The sequence below is a fragment of the Neomonachus schauinslandi genome, chromosome 3 (genome assembly GCF_002201575.2).
Source record: "Neomonachus schauinslandi chromosome 3, ASM220157v2, whole genome shotgun sequence".
NCBI lineage: Eukaryota > Metazoa > Chordata > Mammalia > Carnivora > Phocidae > Neomonachus > Neomonachus schauinslandi.
In genome coordinates this window covers 122128360-122147855 of record NC_058405.1, presented here as the reverse complement: position 1 = coordinate 122147855, position 19496 = coordinate 122128360, and the positions used below count along the sequence as shown (strand labels likewise).

The 19496-nt window shown below is 36.0% G+C and overlaps 1 protein-coding gene across 4 annotated transcripts in view; it reads left to right on the top strand.

Annotated features, from left to right (window-relative positions):
* BAZ2B (bromodomain adjacent to zinc finger domain 2B) overlaps nt 1–19496 on the top strand; it is a 185198-nt gene that overhangs the window by 49637 nt on the left and 116065 nt on the right. For 3 of the 4 annotated variants that reach the window (XM_021703380.2, XM_021703379.2, XM_021703378.2), the window contains exon 1: nt 1157–1298. In XM_021703380.2, coding sequence (XP_021559055.1) covers nt 1157–1298 — 142 coding nt within the window. Of the gene's footprint in view, nt 1–1154; nt 1299–19496 lie in introns of those variants that run through there. The other variant, XM_021703377.2, reaches the window with a different exon arrangement.

The following is a 19496-nucleotide window of genomic DNA, read 5'->3' as shown; positions in this document are numbered from 1 at the left end:
AATGAAACTTGTTGGTGAAAATAATTTGTGGAGAAAATGTCAGTATGGGCCTTGCCATCAGACCAGCCACATGTCTCCAAGCTCATTTGTGACTGTTTGATGGCCCAAAACCTGCCTTTTAAGCATTAGTTTCATGTAACCATCAATACCAACTACTCTTTTCCATGATGAATGCTAATAAAGAGAAAGAAAAGTTCTTTAAGAATATGGACATACTCATTATAGCAGTATCATCATCTGTAGAGGTGATTGAGAGCAGTGACAGAATATGAAGAGAAACATAATGATGGATATTTGTATATATTGCAAAAATGATCATCACAATAAGCCTATTTAACATTCATCACCACACAGTTACAATTTTTTTTCTTGTGATGAGAACTTTTAAGATCTACTTTCTTAGAACTTTCAAATATACACTATAGTAATACTAACAGTAGTCACCATGTTGTACATTATATCCCATGACTTACTTATTTTAAAACTAGAAGCTTATACGTTTTGATCCCCCTTCACCCATTTCTACTCTAGATTTTTAATATCAACATAAACTTACAACAAGACCAATGTAAGTTTGCACCTGAAATAGCTAAGCAAAAAAAAAAAAGTTACATGTAAGTGAATTGGTCATTATAAATGGGTTGTACTAAGGCCATTTTAACTATAGTTCAAACCTGACATTAGGAACAACTCTAAAATATATTTGTCTTTTTGGTGGGGGAGGAGTGCTTGCTCTGATAGAGGTTACCAGGTCAGATCCTTGGATGCTTAAGACTTTCAAGACTGAATTTAGAAGACTGTCCATTCAAATGTGGTGTTATTTTCTTGAGTTAAGATAATATGGGTATTCTGTTGTAAATGAACAGATGATGAGGTGATTTAGGAAGAATAAGAAGTTAATATGTTATATGCAAGTCTATTAAGAGAAGTTTTGGTACACAACATTAAACTTATTTCATAAATTGGTATTTTAAATTATACTTACATTTTCATTCCGTATTTTATCTTTCTGAAGAACATGTATTTTGAAATTATTTCACATTTTATAAAAGTATGCCTAAATGTTTGACTTATTTTGATAATAAGGTATGTTTAATTCTTTGAATAATTCCACTATCTAGTACTGAGAATTAACATTTTTCTCCCTCTCATAGATATGGAGTCTGGAGAATGGTTACCATCCTCAACAGCCTCCACTACTACACCTTCATCTTCTCTACCTTCTGTGGCTTCATCAGTTTCAAAAGGCGGCCTTTCCACGGGAGCTGCTTCACTTAGCTCTACAATCAACCCATGTGGTGAATACCCTTTATTAACTCAGTTTTAGAATGCCATCCATTTACTAATTTGCATTCGTAGTATTTTATTGAACTGAATAAAATGATTTCATTACCTCTTTTGACCTGTTGAACAATAACTAGGTTAAACATCTAGTTTGTGCTTTTTCTGTATTTTACCAGACACTGAGATTGCACTTTTCATGCTTATTAGAAGCTCTCTTTGAGAGTTTCATCATAATTTCTTAATTTGACCATTTCAATTAATAAATGAGTACACACAAAATGTTTTGAAACAATAGGCCCATGAGGGAGTGAAGAAATACAAAGGAGTCCTTGGTGATAAGATTAGGTACTAATGCTATGGACCTTTTATTCTAAATTTGCTTCTGGTATTTGAAATAATCCTTTACCAAACTCCAGCTACCCCTGTTCACAGATGTGTACTAAGGGAGATAGATCATTTACTCGATGGAAAATATTTTAAAAATTAACAGCATGACAAGTTTCTCTTTAAACATGAACAAAGTTTAGATTGCTAAAAAGACAATAATAAGAGCTTTATTTCAGAAATTAAAATACCATAAATTTTGATTAATTATGTAGAAATTTTTTTTATTACTGCCCAAAATCACTCTTTGTTCAAACACAGGTTTGGTAGAATACATCCTTTTTTTAAAAAAAGAAAACATGTTAAGTGTGATTAACTCATTCCTTTATCACTAGGAAGCTTTTTAACTTTAAAGATTTTTTATCTTAAAGATTATTTCGTATGTTTATAAGCAGAAGAACTAAATGATATCTCACTTTTTAAAATTAGATTTATAATTTTGGATAAATGCAATGCATAAATATGGAATGTTTGCTAACAAAATACCTTGGTAAATTGCCAAATACATATTTGTTCAATTATTTTTTTAATCAATGGAATGATGGGAAGGATGCCATTTTGTCATTGATGTATCAGAACAATTTTTTGTAGAATTTTCTTAGTGATTATAAAATAACTAAGATAAAACACTCTTTTATTAAATAAATAAATAAATAAAATCCCTGTTCTCTTGCGTCCTGTGCAGTCTTGGTTAAGTCCTTTCACAACTTCATGCACACTTCCCTTATATATGAAATGATGAATGCCCTCGATGATATGCTGTATTCAAAAATAGTGATGCAGGTTTATCTTAAGTTAGTTTGTCTAAATGATTGCACACAATTGTATCTTTGTAATTATTCTTCCCTGCTTTTTATAATTCTTTTCTCCTTAGTTGTCAACTCATTTCAGTGTATCTTCCAATCTGCCGTCTAACTTTGTATTTACTTCTGAATTAGTCTTTATATAAGGTTTCTAGAGAATTTTTTTTTTTAAGTTGAAGATTTAATAGCATTCTTGAGTACAGAGCCATGAGTTTTCTGGACACTTTGCTGTTACCAATTTCTCAGTTTTCTGAATTAGTCACATGTTGGGCACTATTTTTTGTTGGCAGTAGTTGGGAGTTGCAAAAGGGGTGTGGGATATGCTGAGTTGCTGGGTAGCATCAGAAATTTCCTTGTCTGGAAAGGAATTCATTTTTTATCATTTATTTACCAACTTAAAAGGCTGTAGACTTTTTAGATTGAGTTGCTTATTTTGAATGGAAACATGTTTTATTTCTACGTTTATTCAGAAATAGATCAGTTATTAATGCATTATACTTTCAGTATGTACAGCATGAGTTTTTTCATTTTCTAAGAAAATGCTTTTTTTTTGTTTTTAGCTTTCACAGTGTTATGGTTTATGTTTAAAGTAAAGCCTTATATTAACTTCCAACCCAAAGGTTGCTTAAGAGAATGTGCAGTTGTCCTACATAGCTCTATTTATCATTTTCCTGTCTTCTCTTATTTGATTCATTCTTTTTGGCTCACTCATTCTGATAATTCTCTTCATTTTAAAACAAGATTGTAGAGTGTTAATGGGCCTGGACTCTGTCTTAATAAACAAGTTAAGTCTCCTCAATTTGTTTGATTTATAGAGACAAGAAAACAATATTAAAATGTCAAAACCTCAGCAGTTCTTTAATGGCTCCTTTGAGGACATTCTGTTGTTTTAAACAGTTATTTTAATTGGCCATTCTCTGTCATCTTCATTAATGGTATGTCTATAGGAATTCTTCTGAGTTACAAAGGATGTAATTCAAACCTTTCAAACTTTGAATGATCAACTAATTTTTTTGAGTGAATACCTTGTCAGGATTTGGGATTATACCTACCTACAAGTTAGTCTGTCACTATTGTGGATGCTGGCAGAAGACATGAAACTCCTGGGTCAGAAATTTTATTACTTATTGTCACAGCAATTAACATGAATATCATGTTGGCATTGGTTCCCCATGCCTCCCAAGTCCCACAGAGGCTACCTGATGGCCCAATTGAACCTTATAAATGCAGTGGGTTTGTATCACAGCTGAAGAATACTGAACTTGGGGAATCCATTGCTTTCATAAAAATGAAAGCAAACCCACTCTTTGTCTTAAAGAAGATGTTGCTTTATCTTTCAGGGTTGTTCCTTGCAAATGCAATCTTGAGAAATGGCCTGCTTAAAGAGTGGTCTAGGCTTTGCATTCTTAGCATACCCAGCGACAACATGCAGGGACCCGGGAGGATTGCATCTCACAACACAACACACTTTAATTTTATTGTAGTAACTAGGTTAGAAAACAACATCGCAATAATGATTGATTGATATAAGGCTATCTGCATATGGATTTTGTTGGTCTTATCAGAAGAGTAATATTTCTTTTCCCTTTAAGGTATGAGTTTTTAAAAATAACTGCCTATTTCTAAAAAATAATTTGGGACAGCTTTCAGTAAATGTATTGGCACAATAAACAAACAAAAAATAACTAAAATATCAAAACATAGGCTCTAAAAACTGAAAAGGTGTTAGCTGAAGAAAGCCACTCTTACCGAACAAAAAACTTACTGAATTAGCTGCTAAGAATAAAAGGAAAACATAATGGCTTACACGACTCACACACCATTGCTAGTAAGCATATCAATTCCTCAGATGAAAACCGAAATTTTTTCTGGCCCTGAATGGTGTAGGAAATATGTCACCAGAATCTTTGTATAACAAGCCAAATGATGCACAGTATCCCATGGGCCAATTTCACAGATACTCAGACGATTCCACATACTGGCTCTGAGTGAAGGCTAAGAGAATAATAGTTTCACAATTACACTTTATCAAATTTGTTTGAGATTTGTGGTCACTGACCTAATCCAAAGATAGAACTTTGATAAATTTCAGTGATAGTTTAAATTGTGTCATAGACCAGTGGTTTTCAACCCATTTTTAAGGGTAGAACCTTCAAACAAAAGCTTATAAAAATGCTGAATATATAAAACAAATAAGCCATTTAAAACTTCTCTGGCTAAAGCCTGAGTATGCCTATTTTTCTTTGAAAAATTAAAGAGACTGATTTATATATGTATCTTAATTCCCTCTATAGAAGTGTGCCAAATCATAGTATATTGAGGAAATTGCAAGTTGACCAGTAAAAGCCTCAACTTAGGGTATGTGTCAGTTCTGACAATGCTTAACTATGAGTAGGAAAGCATGGCATTTAAGCACACAAGGCCATTGAAAGGCAGTGCCAAAGTGGGTAATGCCATCACAGACCTGGGCTCCTAATTTTATATTGTGTCTTCTAGAGTATGGGACTTTCATGCTCACATGTGTATCCCATGGCTGTAAGAGAGCTGATCCACATAGAGCACTATTTTCCAGAAAAGAAGGTGGGGTGGGAGTGGGGCAAAAGTTGCTTGCCAGCTTACTTTGACCCTTATTAAAGAGCTTTCCCAGAAACCCCATCCAGAGATTTCCACTTATTTCTCTTTCATCAGAATGGTAATCTCAGCTTCAAGGAAGGTCAGGAAAACTAGTTTTTAGCTGAGCATACTGCCGTCCTGAAGAAAATAGAGGTTATTAGTAAGGAAGGAGAGAATGGATCAGCAATATCTACTATGGCTAAGTGGAACCAGAGGGGCAGGAGTTCAAGCTGGGGAATGGGCTCATGTCAGATCATTTAGAACTCCATGTGTGATGCTTAGGAATTTAGGCAGAATAATGTATTGATTAAAAGCAAAGATTTTGCAATTGAAATATCTTGAAATGGAATCTTGGCTTATCCACATTTAGCTATGTGAATTTGGGTAAATTACGTATTCCTCTCCAAGCTTTAGTTGCCTCATGTATAAAATGGATATGACCACCCATTTTGCAGCATTATAAGGATAAATGAGATAATGCCTGTTGTACAGTAGGGGCTTAGTAAATTATAACCATTATTTTTATTCATACTTCATCCAAGTGGAAGGGTTTTATATGATCACACTGCTTTGAAAATGAAAGCTTTAGCATCATGTTGAACATCAGTTTGCAATGGGAATGACACCAGAGGCAAAGAAGACTTTTAGGAATTACTTGTATTTATCTGGGTGAGAAATGATATGGGCCCATATTAAGAAGTTATTGGAGATGGAGAAAGAAGGTTGCAGAGATATTTAGGGAGTAGATTCTTATAGGACATACTGACTATTCAGATTTGGCAAGGCAATGTTTAGAGAGAGAGAGAAGCCCTGACATGACTTGAATAACTGGGTCAGGAGTGATGTAATGAGAAATGTGGAGGAGGAATAAGTTTTTAAGGGTAAAAGGCTTAGGTATCTTTTTGCATGTTGCATTTAATGAAATGTACATCCATTTATATATCCACACAACTGCTGGTGGATATTTGAGTTGTTTTTACCAATTACAATGTTATGACCATTAAACATGGATTCCAATGCATATAAGTGTACATTTCTGAAAATGTCTTCCAACTTTACCAGTAGTACTAATTTATTTTCCCACCAGCTGTATATTAGAATTCCTGATGCTTGTCATCCATGCTAACACTTCTCATTGACAGGCTTTTTGATTTTTGTCAATGCTGAATACTAAATAGTGTCTCATTAAGGTACATTTTTATGTTTTTAGCCTTTTGGATTTCTTCTTTTTGAAGTGATTATTTAGGGCTTTGATACATGTTTCTATTGGATTATGTATCTTTTTCTTATAGATTTATGAGTGTATTACATTTTGGATGCTGGTCCTTTTGTCAGTTATATTTGTGGGAGATATCTTTTCCCAGTCTGTGGTGTGTCTTTTTTTATTCTAAATTGTCTTTTGTTTAATAGAACTTCCAATTTTAATGTAGTCAGATTTATCAGTATTTTTATTTATGCTTATCCTTTTTGTCTTGTTTAAGAACTACTCTTTTACCTTCGAGGTCATACATATATATTTTTTAAAGATTTCACTTACCTCTCTTTTAGTATTACTTTGAAAAGTCTGTGGTTATCAGATATCAGGCCAGTTGTGATAGACTGAATTGGCCTTTTGGTTTTGCAACTGTGGCCATTTGGGGCTGTTGGTTAATATATCTGTCAGTTCAGCCCATGATAACACAAACCACTAAGGCTGTTTAAGCAGAAAGAGATTTAATACAGGGAGTTGGATACTTATGAAATTATTGAGGAGCTGGTTCCCTCATCCCCACAAATGATTTCAGGGCATTACTGTTGAATTGGCCTGCTTAAGGAAACTACCTTTGGTTGAATCAGGACACCATTTTTCCAACTGAAGACTCCATGGATCATACCACCTTAGCTGCAATCCAGTAATCAGGAACCACTGACATAACTGCCTCCAAGGTTGATCTGTGTTACCTGCTAGATCTATACAGCTAAAAGGATACCTCGTGGGCTGCTAATCTGCCAGCTTAACTCAGTTTTTAATTCGTTCCAAATACATCTGATTGGCAGAATCTAAATAATATCCAGAATCCTGGCTGCAAAAGAGACTGGTAAATGTAATTTTTAGCTGCCCAGCTTCTGCATCACAGGAAGATACACTGAAAGAAGTTTAGAACAAATGTTAAATGAGCCAATTACCTATCCACTTGAGCTCATCTAGTGATAGGCCCCCTGCCATATCTCCCAACCTGTGAAGTGTAATAAACTCCTGATACATATAGATGAGCTTTATTCCAGTTTCAGCAGTTTTTTTCTTCAGAACATTTCATAGCTCATGTATACTTAGCACAAATCTCTTTTGAGGGGCGCCTGGGTGGCTCAGTTGGTTAAGCGTCTGACTTCACTCAGGTCATGCTCTCAGGGTCCTGAGATCAAGCCCCACGACAGGCTCTGCACTCAGTGGGGAGTCTGCTCCTCCCTCTCCCACTGCCCCTCGCCCTACTACTCATGCCTGCATGCTGTCTCTCTCTCTCTCTCAAATAAATAAAATCTTTAAAAAAGCAAAAGAAATCTCTTTTGAGATTTGTCAGAAATGATATAGTTGACCTCTGCCTCCTTCTTGAAAACCTGTTTTGGGGAAAAGTTTGTAGCAAATTAGTATTATTTCTTCCTTAAATTTTTGGTAGAATCCACCAGTGAAGTCATCTGGGTTTTCAAGGTTTTCTTGTTGTCGTTGTTGTTGGAAGATATTAAAACATGAGTTCAGGGTGCCTGGGTGGCTCAGTTGGTTAAGCGACTGCCTTCAGCTCAGGTCATGATCCTGGAGTCCTGGGATCGAGTCCCGCATCGGGCTCCCTGCTCAGCAGGGGGTCTGCTTCTCCCTCTGACCCTCTTCCCTCTCGTGCTCTCTGTCTCTCATTCTCTCTCTCTCAAGTAAATAAATAAAATCTTTAAAAAAAAAACAAAACATGAGTTCAACTTTTAAAATACCAACATAAAACTATTCAGGTTATCTTTTTCTTCTTTAGTGAGCCTTGGTTGTTGATGTCTTTCAAGGAGTTTGTCCATTTCATCTAAATCATTGAATTTATGGGCACATTGTTGATCCAAATAATACTGCATCCTTTGAATGTCTTCTCTTTCATTATTGATATTAATAATTTGTGCCCTTTTTTCTTTCTGACTGGAGGTTTATCAATATTTTTTGAGGTTTATCAATATTATTAATCTTTTTGACAAACTAGCTTTTGGTTTCATTGATTTTTCTCAGTTTTCTGTTTTATTGATTTCTGTCCTTTATTATCTCCTTCTGTTTTTCTGTGAGTGTGATTTTTTTTTTTTTTTGGTAACTTCTTAAAGGGAAAGCTTAGATCATTTATTTAAGACCTTTCTTTTTCTTATATATGCATTTAATGCTATAAATTTCCCTGTTAAGTACAATTTGACATTTTAATTTTTTTTTATTGATGTCCATTTTAATGTCATTGTGGTCAAAAACATACTGATGATGATCTATGCCCTGTTTTTTGGCTTTCCACTGTTGCTTTTTTAGACTGGCACCCTGTGGGTCTCCTTTGTGCCTGTGAAAATTGTCGGGTCAGCCAAGTACTTAGGCAGAGATGAGTCTCTTTCTCTCTGGTTCCCTTGCTTCTAAGATTACCCTGTACTACTTTCCAGCTGTTCCGCCAGCTTTGGACTCTGTACTCTGATGCTTCAGGCTTTCTGCTGTCTAAGCTAATCATGGTGAAGGAATGGACTCAGTTAAGAAATACATCAAACTCAACTGATCTGCCATGGGTAGCTCTGTCATTCAAGAGTAGATTTCTCTATGTTCTCTGCTAGCTATTTTGCTGTGCCCCTTGGGTCCATCCCCATTCATGCAGTGTACTCGTAGCTAGGCATTTGGATAGTTCAGGCTCTGAATTTGAGCCTCATTGTTTCTGTGGTTTGCTCACTGCCAGAGTTTCCCCTTTAAATTTCCTGATGTTGTTTTAAATCAAGGTTTTATTATTATTTTCTGTGGATGGTTCATGTGACCTCTATACCACCACTACAATATTACCTGAAATTGTCCCCGTCAAAACAAATCACTTTAAAAAAAATTTTCACTTAAGACCCCAGGGGTGATATGTGACCCAGTCTAGTCAATCCAAATATCTTTTTTCCCAGGCAGTAGTGATTGGTTAAGGAATAATGGGCACATAATGTAAGTCAGACTGATCAAAGACAAAGAGACTCCATTCTGGGATTTTTATTAGTGAGAAAGGATACCCTTTTGTCTCACAAACATAGGAGAAAGGGCCCATTTGAGGACATAGAGCCAAGAGAAGAAAGAGAAATTAGGTACTGGTAAACTTTCAGTCTTCCTTATCTAAAGGGAGCTGTTTCCAAAAGTTTTTACACAATATCAGTTAATACATTCACCTTTTCATTTAGCCATTTTGAATTGGGTGTTTGGTACTTTTTGACCTAACTGATATATTCTTCATGATCTAATCTCTGCCTACTTAAAACTTATCTGGTACTGGGGGTGCCTGGGTGGCTCAGTTGTTAAGCATCTGCGTTTGGCTCAGGTCATGATCCCAGGGTCCTGGGATCGAGCCCCGCATTGGGCTCCCTGCTCAGTGGTGAGCCTGCTTCTCCCTCTCCCACTCCCCTTGCTTGTGTTCCCTCTCTTGCTGTGTCTCTCTCTGTCGAATAAATAAAATCTTAAAAAAAAAAAAAACAACCACAACTTATCTGGTACTGTTCTCATTCTGTTCTCATTATCTTTCAGAGTCCCTGGCCTTTTACTTCTTCAGATACAAAGCATTCTTTCCCAAACCAGGATGTCAAACATGTTCTCCCTCTGTCTGGGAAATTTTCATGTGGCTGATTCTTATGCTTTTTCTCAGGTTAAATGTCCTGAGACATTAATTGGAGAATTCTCCTCTTTTCACAGTGTCTAGGTAATTGTTCCACTGTTACATATTTTTGTCCCTAATAATTTCCTCCATCATACTCTTCACAATATATAATTATACATTTGGTGTTATTTTACTTATTTGTCCCTTTTCCTACATTTAAAGGACAGGAACTATATCTGCTTTCTTTTATCAGCATGTTCTAGTCAGTGCCTGGCACAAAATATATGCTCAAGAAGCAATTTTTGAAGAAAGGAAGGAGATGAACTTGCAGGACTTGGACTTGAAAATTAGATGATAAATTAACTTTAATTAATAATTTTTCTAGGCCATGCTATATTTTGTTCTGGTAGTACCAAATGGCTAATGCAGATTTTAGTTGGGGATGGGCATTATAAGCCACATGGTGAGGAATCTTAAAGCATCAGTTGACCTTGGGTGCCTGGGTGGCTCAGTCGGTTAAGCGACTGCCTTCGGCTCAGGTCCTGATCCCAGCGTCCTGGGATCGAACCCCGCATCGGGCTCCCTGCTCCAGGGGAAGCCTGCTTCTCCCTCTCCCACTCCCCCTGCTTGTGTTCCCTCTCTCGCTGTGTCTCTCTCTGTCAAATAAATAAATAAAATCTTAAAAAAAAAAAAAGCATCAGTTGACGTTACTGGACAGGGAATGAATAAATAAAACCCTGCAAGTCCAAAGTTATTATTTTATTAGAACTTCTCATTTAAAAGATAACCAAGAGTTAAGTTTACAGTCGCTAGAGAATCATCAAAAAAAATGAGATAGGCCTATTCTTGTGGGTTTGAGTATAAAGCCAAGGTTTCATTCCAGTTTCTTTTAGTATTTATGTTATGGTATAAATAACTATTATAACATTTTTAGTTGATCTGTCTATAGTGTAGATATCTATAAATTTCATAAATAAAGGCTCTCAAATGTTCAGCTGTATAGCCTTCCTCAGTGGGTTTGTTTTTGAAATATTATTTTACTTTAACTTTTATTTGTAGTTTTAATTTAGAATTTAACAGTAAATTACTATAGAAGGTAATGCCTTTGAATCAGTTAAGTACTCATAAAAATAAACCCAGTGTTATAGATTAAATTTTACCTCCTCCCAAAAAAAGATACTGGAGTCCTAACCCCCAGTATCTCAGAACGTGACCCATTTGGAAATAGGGTCCAGTATGACTCGTTTCCTTATAAAAGGGGGAAATTTGGACAGAGAGACATGCATAGAGAAGCCCATGTGAGGACATATGAAGAACACCTGAGGTTCCCAAAAGCTAAGAGAGAAGCATGGAACAGATCCTTCCTTAGTGCCTTCAGAGGGAGCATGGCCCTGTCAACTCTTTGATTTCAGACTTCTAACCTCTGGAACTGTGAGATGATACCTTGTGTTCTAAGGCACTCAGTTTGTGGTACTTCGTTATGGCATCCCCAGCAAATTAATATACCCAGTATGTTTCTCAAAGCTGATTTTAATAATTTTTGCTCATTATAATTTTATTTATTGAAACATAGGTAAAATAAGATTTTGGAATTTGATTATTTTTAGTGGTCTTTTTTTCTATTTCATTATTAAAGTACAGCTGGATTTGAAGATAAAAATATATATAAAATATTATATATTTTTAGCATCTTAATCCATGAACTCTAAATCCTTTCATTGGTCTAACAAAAATGCTTTTTACAAAAGAGGAACTGCTCCTGTCTTTAACAACAGTCATTTGCTGAACTGAAACGAAAACGGTTTACCATGTTCAGTGTTAGAGAGTGGCAGCTTTAGTTCCCAAGGTTACCTAGGCTATTAATGACTTATTTTCTAATTAAAAAAAAAAACTGTTTGGAAGGAAAATAGTAACTTGACATAGAATCCAGGCAGATCACAACTTAATCAAGTGTTCAAAGTTAGTATCACCAGGACACATAGCAACATCTTGGACCCCAGATATGTTGCACTGAGAAGAGTGTATTGCTTCTCCTTCCCAATGTTGCCTAACCTCTTCTAAACACGAGAAGGCATCAGACAAACTCACATTGAGAGATGTTCTACCAGTACTCTTCAGTGGATCAAGATCATGAGCGAAGACTGAGGAACTGTCACAAATAAGAGAAAATTAAGGAGATACAGCAACTAAAACTGATAAGATCTGAATAAATTTTTAATTTTAGTTAATTAAGATTAACTTCCTGGTTTTGAAAATTATATTTTATCGTATAAGATGTTAACATAGGGAGGTTGGGACTCTATTAATTTTGCAACTCTTGTGAGTCCTAAAATAATCTCAAAATAATTGCTTAAAAATAAAGGCTTTATTTCCATGCCATGCATCTTTTTAAATATTAAAATGTAGGGGTTAACTTACTGAGAAAGTTTTGAGACTGCAGGAATAGAATGAAGATTATTTGCAGGAAATGTCACCATTAACTATAGAATTCTTTCTGTTCTCTAATCAAAGTTCAAGGTTATAGTTTGTACACTTTGAGTTCCAGAATACTTGAAGATTAATATATTTAAGAATTTTAATGTGAGCCAGTAATTTGAGCATTTCTTTAATTTACAGTAATTTTGATGATGTTCAATTTGGTTATTACACTTATTCATTACTAGTGTTAAAGTACACATGTAACTTTTATTTGAATGCACTGCCATCTTTGATGATTAGCCTACTTGGCAGGTTGTATACTAGGAGCTGATTTTGCAATGCTGTAAAATTATGCTTATAATTTTAAAGAACTAGAGACAAGTTTGAAGACATGTTGCAACAAGTTTGTGAAGCAATGAAAGATTAAAGAAAGACATTTTTATTTCTAGCATACAAAAAGCAACATTTGTGGAGTTCTATCATTGTAATCAGTCTCCTTGATTTTTAAAAAGATTAGATGCTTTAGCATACTTCTTGTAATTATTTTGTTTTAATTGGCTATCTGGACTTTTCCTGACAGGAGATTTTGTTCACTGGTAGTTCAGGCTCAAGGCATTAGTACAGTATTTATACTATTTTGTTCTTGTGGGAGGAAAACCCTTATTGTGTTGTGGCATGAAATGCACTATCATTAATAAAGATACTTGCAGTTACCATGTGTTGTTACTGAGACACTGACATGTAACTGCTTTAAATCACCTATACATATGTTGACTAGCAGAATTTGAAAAGCTCTGCTCAGAAGTGTTCAGCTTCTTATAATATAAGTCAGAACTTAGGTATTATGGATGTATATTAATTTTTATTATGCAAAATGTGCATTGTTACCTACCCATTAAAATAGAAACTAAAAAGTTCATTCATAATATAGAAATTATGTTTGAATGTTAATATCTGTTGAAAAGAATAAGTGTAATCTTCTAAAATTATTTTCATTTTACGATACAATTTATCAGGTTGCAAATGTTTTCTCTGAGCAAAATTGAAGAGTTTTAATCATAATAAGTTATTATTTGGGAGCATCTTCTGATATTAGATATATTAATGTAGAAAAAAATTACTTCTCCAGAAGTGGAACATTCTAATATCCAAATAATCTTATTTTGTAGTTGTAATATTAATAGAGCCTGTTTGATTCATGTTGTATTTTGTTTCATGTAAGACAGTATCAGTGCTCTGTTTTAAATGTAGTTATAGCATTCACTGAGCCACCACCAGTCCATGATCAAAAATCAAGGTGAACAGTAGCTTAAAATTTCAAGACCGCTAAAGGCTAAGGACATTGTTCTAGTAATAGAACCACGGGTGTAATCTAAACAGCACCCCCTGCTGTATAAAAGATTAAAGCCGCAACATAGAATTAAATCAACTTCTAATTTCCCAAAGACCTTTGAGTAACATTGTGAATGCTTTTTATAATTGGAGCAGAGAAAAAGTGAGATCTACAGTTGACCTTTGAACAACACAGGTTTGAACTGTGTGGTCCCCTTATACACACTTTTCTTTTCAATAAGATAGCAGGAGGGGAAGAACGAAGGGGGGGAAATTGGAGGGGGAGACGAACCACGAGAGACGATAGACTCTGAAAAACAAACTGAGGGTTCTAGAGGGGAGGGGGGTGGGGGGGGATGGGTTAGCCTGGTGATGGGTATTGAGGAGGGCGTGTTCTGCATGGAGCACTGGGTGTTATGCACAAACAATGAATCATGGAACACTACATCAAAAACTAATGATGTAATGTATGGTGATTAACATAACATAATAAAAAATGCAGTATAGTACTATAAATGTACTTTCTCTTCATTATGATTTTCTTAACCTTTTCTCTAGCTTACTTTTTGTAAGAATATGGTATAGAATATAGATAACATACAAAATATGTGTTAATTGACTGTTGATGTTGTCAGTAAGGCTTCCAATCAACAATAGGCTATTAGTAGTTAAGTTTTGGGAGGATTTTCAACTGCAGAGGGGGTGGAGGGAGGGTTGGCGCCCCTTACTTCTATGTTGTGTAAGGATCAACTGTATTCTTAACCATTTAAAGAATAATTCCTGGTTGTTCTAGCCTTTTAAAAGAAGAAAGAAACAAAAGTATCATTTTAGTTGTCTGTAGCAGGTATTAGGAAGTGTTGCCCTTGCAGCGATAGGTTTGTTTTATGCAGTGTTTTGTAGAGAGTAAAAATGATTAAGAGATGGCCTTTTCCTTTGTAACTTTATATTCTAGTAATGGTATGGTAAAAGATAGCAAGTAATCATGAAAGTCCAAAGAAACCCCAAAGCATGTCTGGGAAATTCAGAGATACTTCTTTCGCAATATGTTTTTGAGATGGTTAGGATAGATAGGATTATATGAGGCAAAAGAAATGAAAAAGCATGTTACACAGGTGGGGGGATAGGGGAGTTGTGAAGTAGAAGAAATAATGTGACCAAAAGTACAACATTGGGAAACATTTGTTAAACACCAATTATGTTTCACACTTTACAAGTATTGGGGATACTGAGATAAATGAGATTCAGCTTTTGTTCTCAAAGAACTAAAATCCTAGTTTACCAATTATTTGCATAGAAGTGATAGTTAAAAAACAGTGGAAGCACATGAAATAACTGAGAAAGAAAGCATACAGAAAGAAATAAATATAGCTGGACAAAATCCTTAAGAATGCTTACTTTTAGAAAAGAAAATCCAATAAAGCAGACCAGAAATATTATTAAAAGATACAATTGAGAAGATCAAGACAGTTCAAGAGCTGGAGCTTAAGGGTGAACATGGGTTTTGTATGTCTGTTTGTTTGTGGTTTTTTTGGTCCCCCTCCCCCCTCCCACTCCCCTGAATGTGGGTTTTATTTATTTTCTTTTCTTTATTATGTTATGTTAATCACCATACATTACATCATTAGTTTTTGATAAAGTGTTCCATGATTCTTTGTGTATAACACCCAGTGCTCCATGCAGAAAGTGCCCTCTTTAATACCCATCACCAGGCTAACCCGTCCTCCCATCCCCCTCCCCTCTAGAACCCTCAGTTTCAGTTTGTTTTTCAGAGTCCATCGTCTCTCATGGTTCATCTCCCCATCTGATTTCCCCCCTTCATTCTTCCCCTCCTGCTATCTTCTTCTTCTTCTTCTTCTTTTTTTAACATATAATGTATTGTTTCAGCGGTACAGGTCTGTGATTCAACAGTCTTGCACAATTCATAGCGCTCACCATAGCACATACCCTCCCCAATGTCTATCACCCAGCCACCCCATCCCTCCCACCCCCCACCATTCCAGCAACCCTCAGTTTGTTTCCTGAGATTAAGAATTCCTCATATCAGTGAGATCATATGATACATGTCTTTCTCTGATTGACTTATTTCGCTCAGCATAACACTCTCCAGTTCCGTCCACGTTACTGCAAATGGCAAGATTTCATTCCTTTTGATGGCTGCATAATATTCCATGGTATATATATATCACATCTTCTTTATCCATTCATCTGTCGATGGACATCTTGGCTCTTTCCACAGTTTGGCTCTTGTGGACATTGCTGCTATAAACATTGGGGTGCACGTACCCCTTCGGATCCCTACATTTGTATCTTTGGGGTAAATACCCAGTAATGCAATTGCTGGGTTGTAGAGTAGCTCTATTTTCAACTTTTTGAAGAACCTCCGTACTGTTTTCCAGAGTGGCTGCACAGCTTGCATTCCCACCAACAGTGTAGGAGGGTTCCCCTTTCTCCGCATCCCCGCCAACATCTGTCATTTCGTGACTTGTTAATTTTAGCTCATTGAGCTTTTGATTTGGATTTCCCTGATGCCGAGCGATGTTGAGCACTTTTTCATGTGTCTGTTGACCATTTGGATGTCTTCTTTGGAAAAATGTCTGTTCTTGTCTTCTGCCCATTTCGTGATTGGATCATTTGTTCTTTGGGTGTTGAGTTTAAGAAGTTCTTTATAGATTTTGGATACTAGCCCTTTATCTGATATATCATTTGCAGATATCTTCTCCCATTCTGTCGGTTGTCTTTTGGTTTTGTTGACTGTTTCCTTTGCTGTGCAGAAGCTTTTTATCTTGAGGAGGCCCCAATAGTTCATTTTTGCCCTTGCTTCCCTTGCCTTTGGCGATGTATCTAGAAAGAAGTGGCTGCGGCTGAGGTCGAAGAGGTTGCTGCCTGTGTTCTAGGATTCTGATGGACTCCTGTCTCACGTTTAGGTCTTTCAACAATTTTGAGTCTGTTTTTGTATGTGGTGTAAGGAAATGGTCCAGCATCATTCTTCTGCATGTGGCTGTCCAATTTTCCCAACACCATTTGTTGAAGAGACTGTCTTTTTTCCACTGGACATTCTTTCCTGCTTTGTCGAAGATTAGTTGACCATAGAGTTGAGGGTCCACTTCTGGGCTCTCGATTCTGTTCCATTGATCTATGTGTCTGTTTTTGTGCCAATACCATACTGTCTTAATGATGACAGCTTTGTAATAGAGCTTGAGGTCTGGAATTGTGATGCCGCCAGCTTTGCTTTTCTTTTTCAACATTCCTCTGGCCATTCGGGGTCTTTTCTGGTTTCATACAAATTTTAGGATTATTTGTTCCATTTCTTTGAAAAAAGTGGATGGTATTTTGATGGGGATTGCATTGAATGTGTAGATTGCTGTAGGTAACATTGACATCTTCACAGTATTTGTTCTTCCAGTCCATGAGCATGGAACATTTTTCCATTTGTTTGTGTCTTCCTCAATTTCTTTCATGAGTATTTTATAGTTTTCTGAGTACAGATTCTTTGCCTCTTTGGTTAGGTTTATTCCTAGGTATCTTATGGTTTTAGGTGCAATTGTAAATGGGATCGACTCCTTAATTTCTCTTTCTTCTGTCTTGTTTTTGGTGTATAGGAATGCCACTGATTTCTGTGCATTGATTTTATATCCTGCCACTTTACTGAATTCCTGTATGAGTTCTAACAGTTTTGGGGTGGAGTCTTTTGTGTTTTCCACATAAAGTATCCTATCATCTGCAAACAGTAAGAGTTTGACTTCTTCTTTGCCGATTTGGATGCCTTGATTTCTTTTTGTTGTCTGATTGCTGTGGCTAGGATTTCTAATACTATGTTGAATAGCAGTGGTGATAGTGGACATCCCTGCTGTGTCCCTGACCTTAGGGGGAAAACTCTCAGTTTTTCCCCATTGAGAATGATATTTGCTGTGCATTTTTCATAGATGGCTTTTATGATATTGAGGTATGTACCCTCTATCCCTATACTCTGAAGAGTTTTCATCAAGAAAGGATGCTGTACTTGTCAAATGCTTTTTCTGCATCTACTGAGAGGATCATACGGTTCTTGTTTTCTTTTATTAATGTATTGTATCACATTGATTGATTTGCGGATGTTGAACCAAACTTGCAGCCCAGGGATAAATCCCACTTGGTTGTGGTGAATAATCCTTTTAATGCACTATTGAATCCTACTGGCTAGTATTTTGGTGAGAATTTTTGCATCCATGTTCATCAAGGATATTGGTCTGTAATTCTCCTTTTTGATGAGGTCTTTGTCTGGTTTTGGGATCAAGGTAATGGTGGCCTCATAAAACGAGTTTGGAAGTTTTCCTTCCATTTCTATTTTTTGGAACAGTTTCAGAAGAATAGGTATTAATTCTTCTTTAAATGTTTGGTAGAATTCCCCTGGGAAGCCATCTGGCCCTGGGCTCTTGTTTGTTGGGAGATTTTTGATTACTGCTTCAATTTCCTTAGCGGTTATAGGTCTGTTCAGGTTTTCTATTTCTTCCTGGTTCCGTTTTGGGAGTTTATGCATCTCTAGGAATGCATCCATTTCTTTCAGATTATCTAATTTGCTGGCATATAGTTGCTCATAATATGTTCTTAAAATTGTTTGTATTTCTTTGGTGTTGGTTGTGATCTCTCCTCTTTCATTCATGATTTTGTTTATTTGGGTCATTTCTCTTTTCTTTTTGATAAGTCTGGTTAGCGGTTTATCAATCTTGTTAATTCTTTCAAAGAACTGGCTCCTAGTTTCGTTGATCTGTTCTACTGTTCTTTTGGTTTCTATTTCATTGGTTTCTGCTCTGATCTTTATTATTTCTCTTCTCCTGCTGGGTTTAGGCTTTATTTGCTGTTCTTTCTCCAGCTCCTTCAGGTGTAGGGTTAGGTTGTGTATTTGAGACCTTTCTTGTTTCTTGAGAAAGGCTTGTATTGCTATATACTTTCCTCTTAGGACCGCCTTTGCTGCCTCCCAAAGATTTTGAACAGTTGTGTTTTCATTTTCATTTGTTTCCATTAATTTTTTTAATTCTTCTTTAATTTCCTGGTTGACCCATTCATTCTTTAGTAGGATGCTCTTTAGCCTCCATGTATGTGAGTTCTTTCCAACTTTCCTCTTGTGATTGAGTTCTAATTTCAAAGCATTGTGGTCTGAAAATATGTAGGGAATGGTCCCAATCTTTTGGTACTAGTTGAGACCTGATTTGTGACCCAGGATGTGATCTATTCTGGAGAATGTTCAATGGGCACTAGAGAAGAATGTGTATTCTGTTGCTTTAGGATGGATTGTTCTGAATATATCTGTGAAGTCCATTTGGTCCAGTGTGTCATTTAAAGTCTTTATTTCCTTGTTGATCTTTTGCTTAGATGATCTGTCCATTTCAGTGAGGGGGGTGTTAAAGTCCCCCACTATTACTGTATTGTTGTTGATGTGTTTCTTTGCTTTTGTTATTAACTGCCTTATATAATTGGTTGCTCCCATGTTAGGGGTATAGATATTTACAATTGTTAGATCTTCTTGTTGGATAGACCCTTTAAGTATGATATAGTGTCCTTCCTCATCTCTTATTACAGTCTTTGGTTTAAAATCTAATTTTGATATAAGGATTGCTACCCCAGCTTTCTTTTGGTATCCATTAGCATGGTAAATGGTTTTCCACCCCTTCACTTTCAATCTGGAGGTGTCTTTGGGTCTAAAATGAGTCTCTTGCAGACAGCATATCAATGGGTCTTGTTTTTTTATCTAATCTGATAGCCTGTGTCTTTTGATTGGGGCATTTAGCCCATTTACATTCAGGGTAACTATTGAAAGTTATGAATTTAGTGCCATTGTATTGCCTGTAACGTGACTGTTACCATATATTGT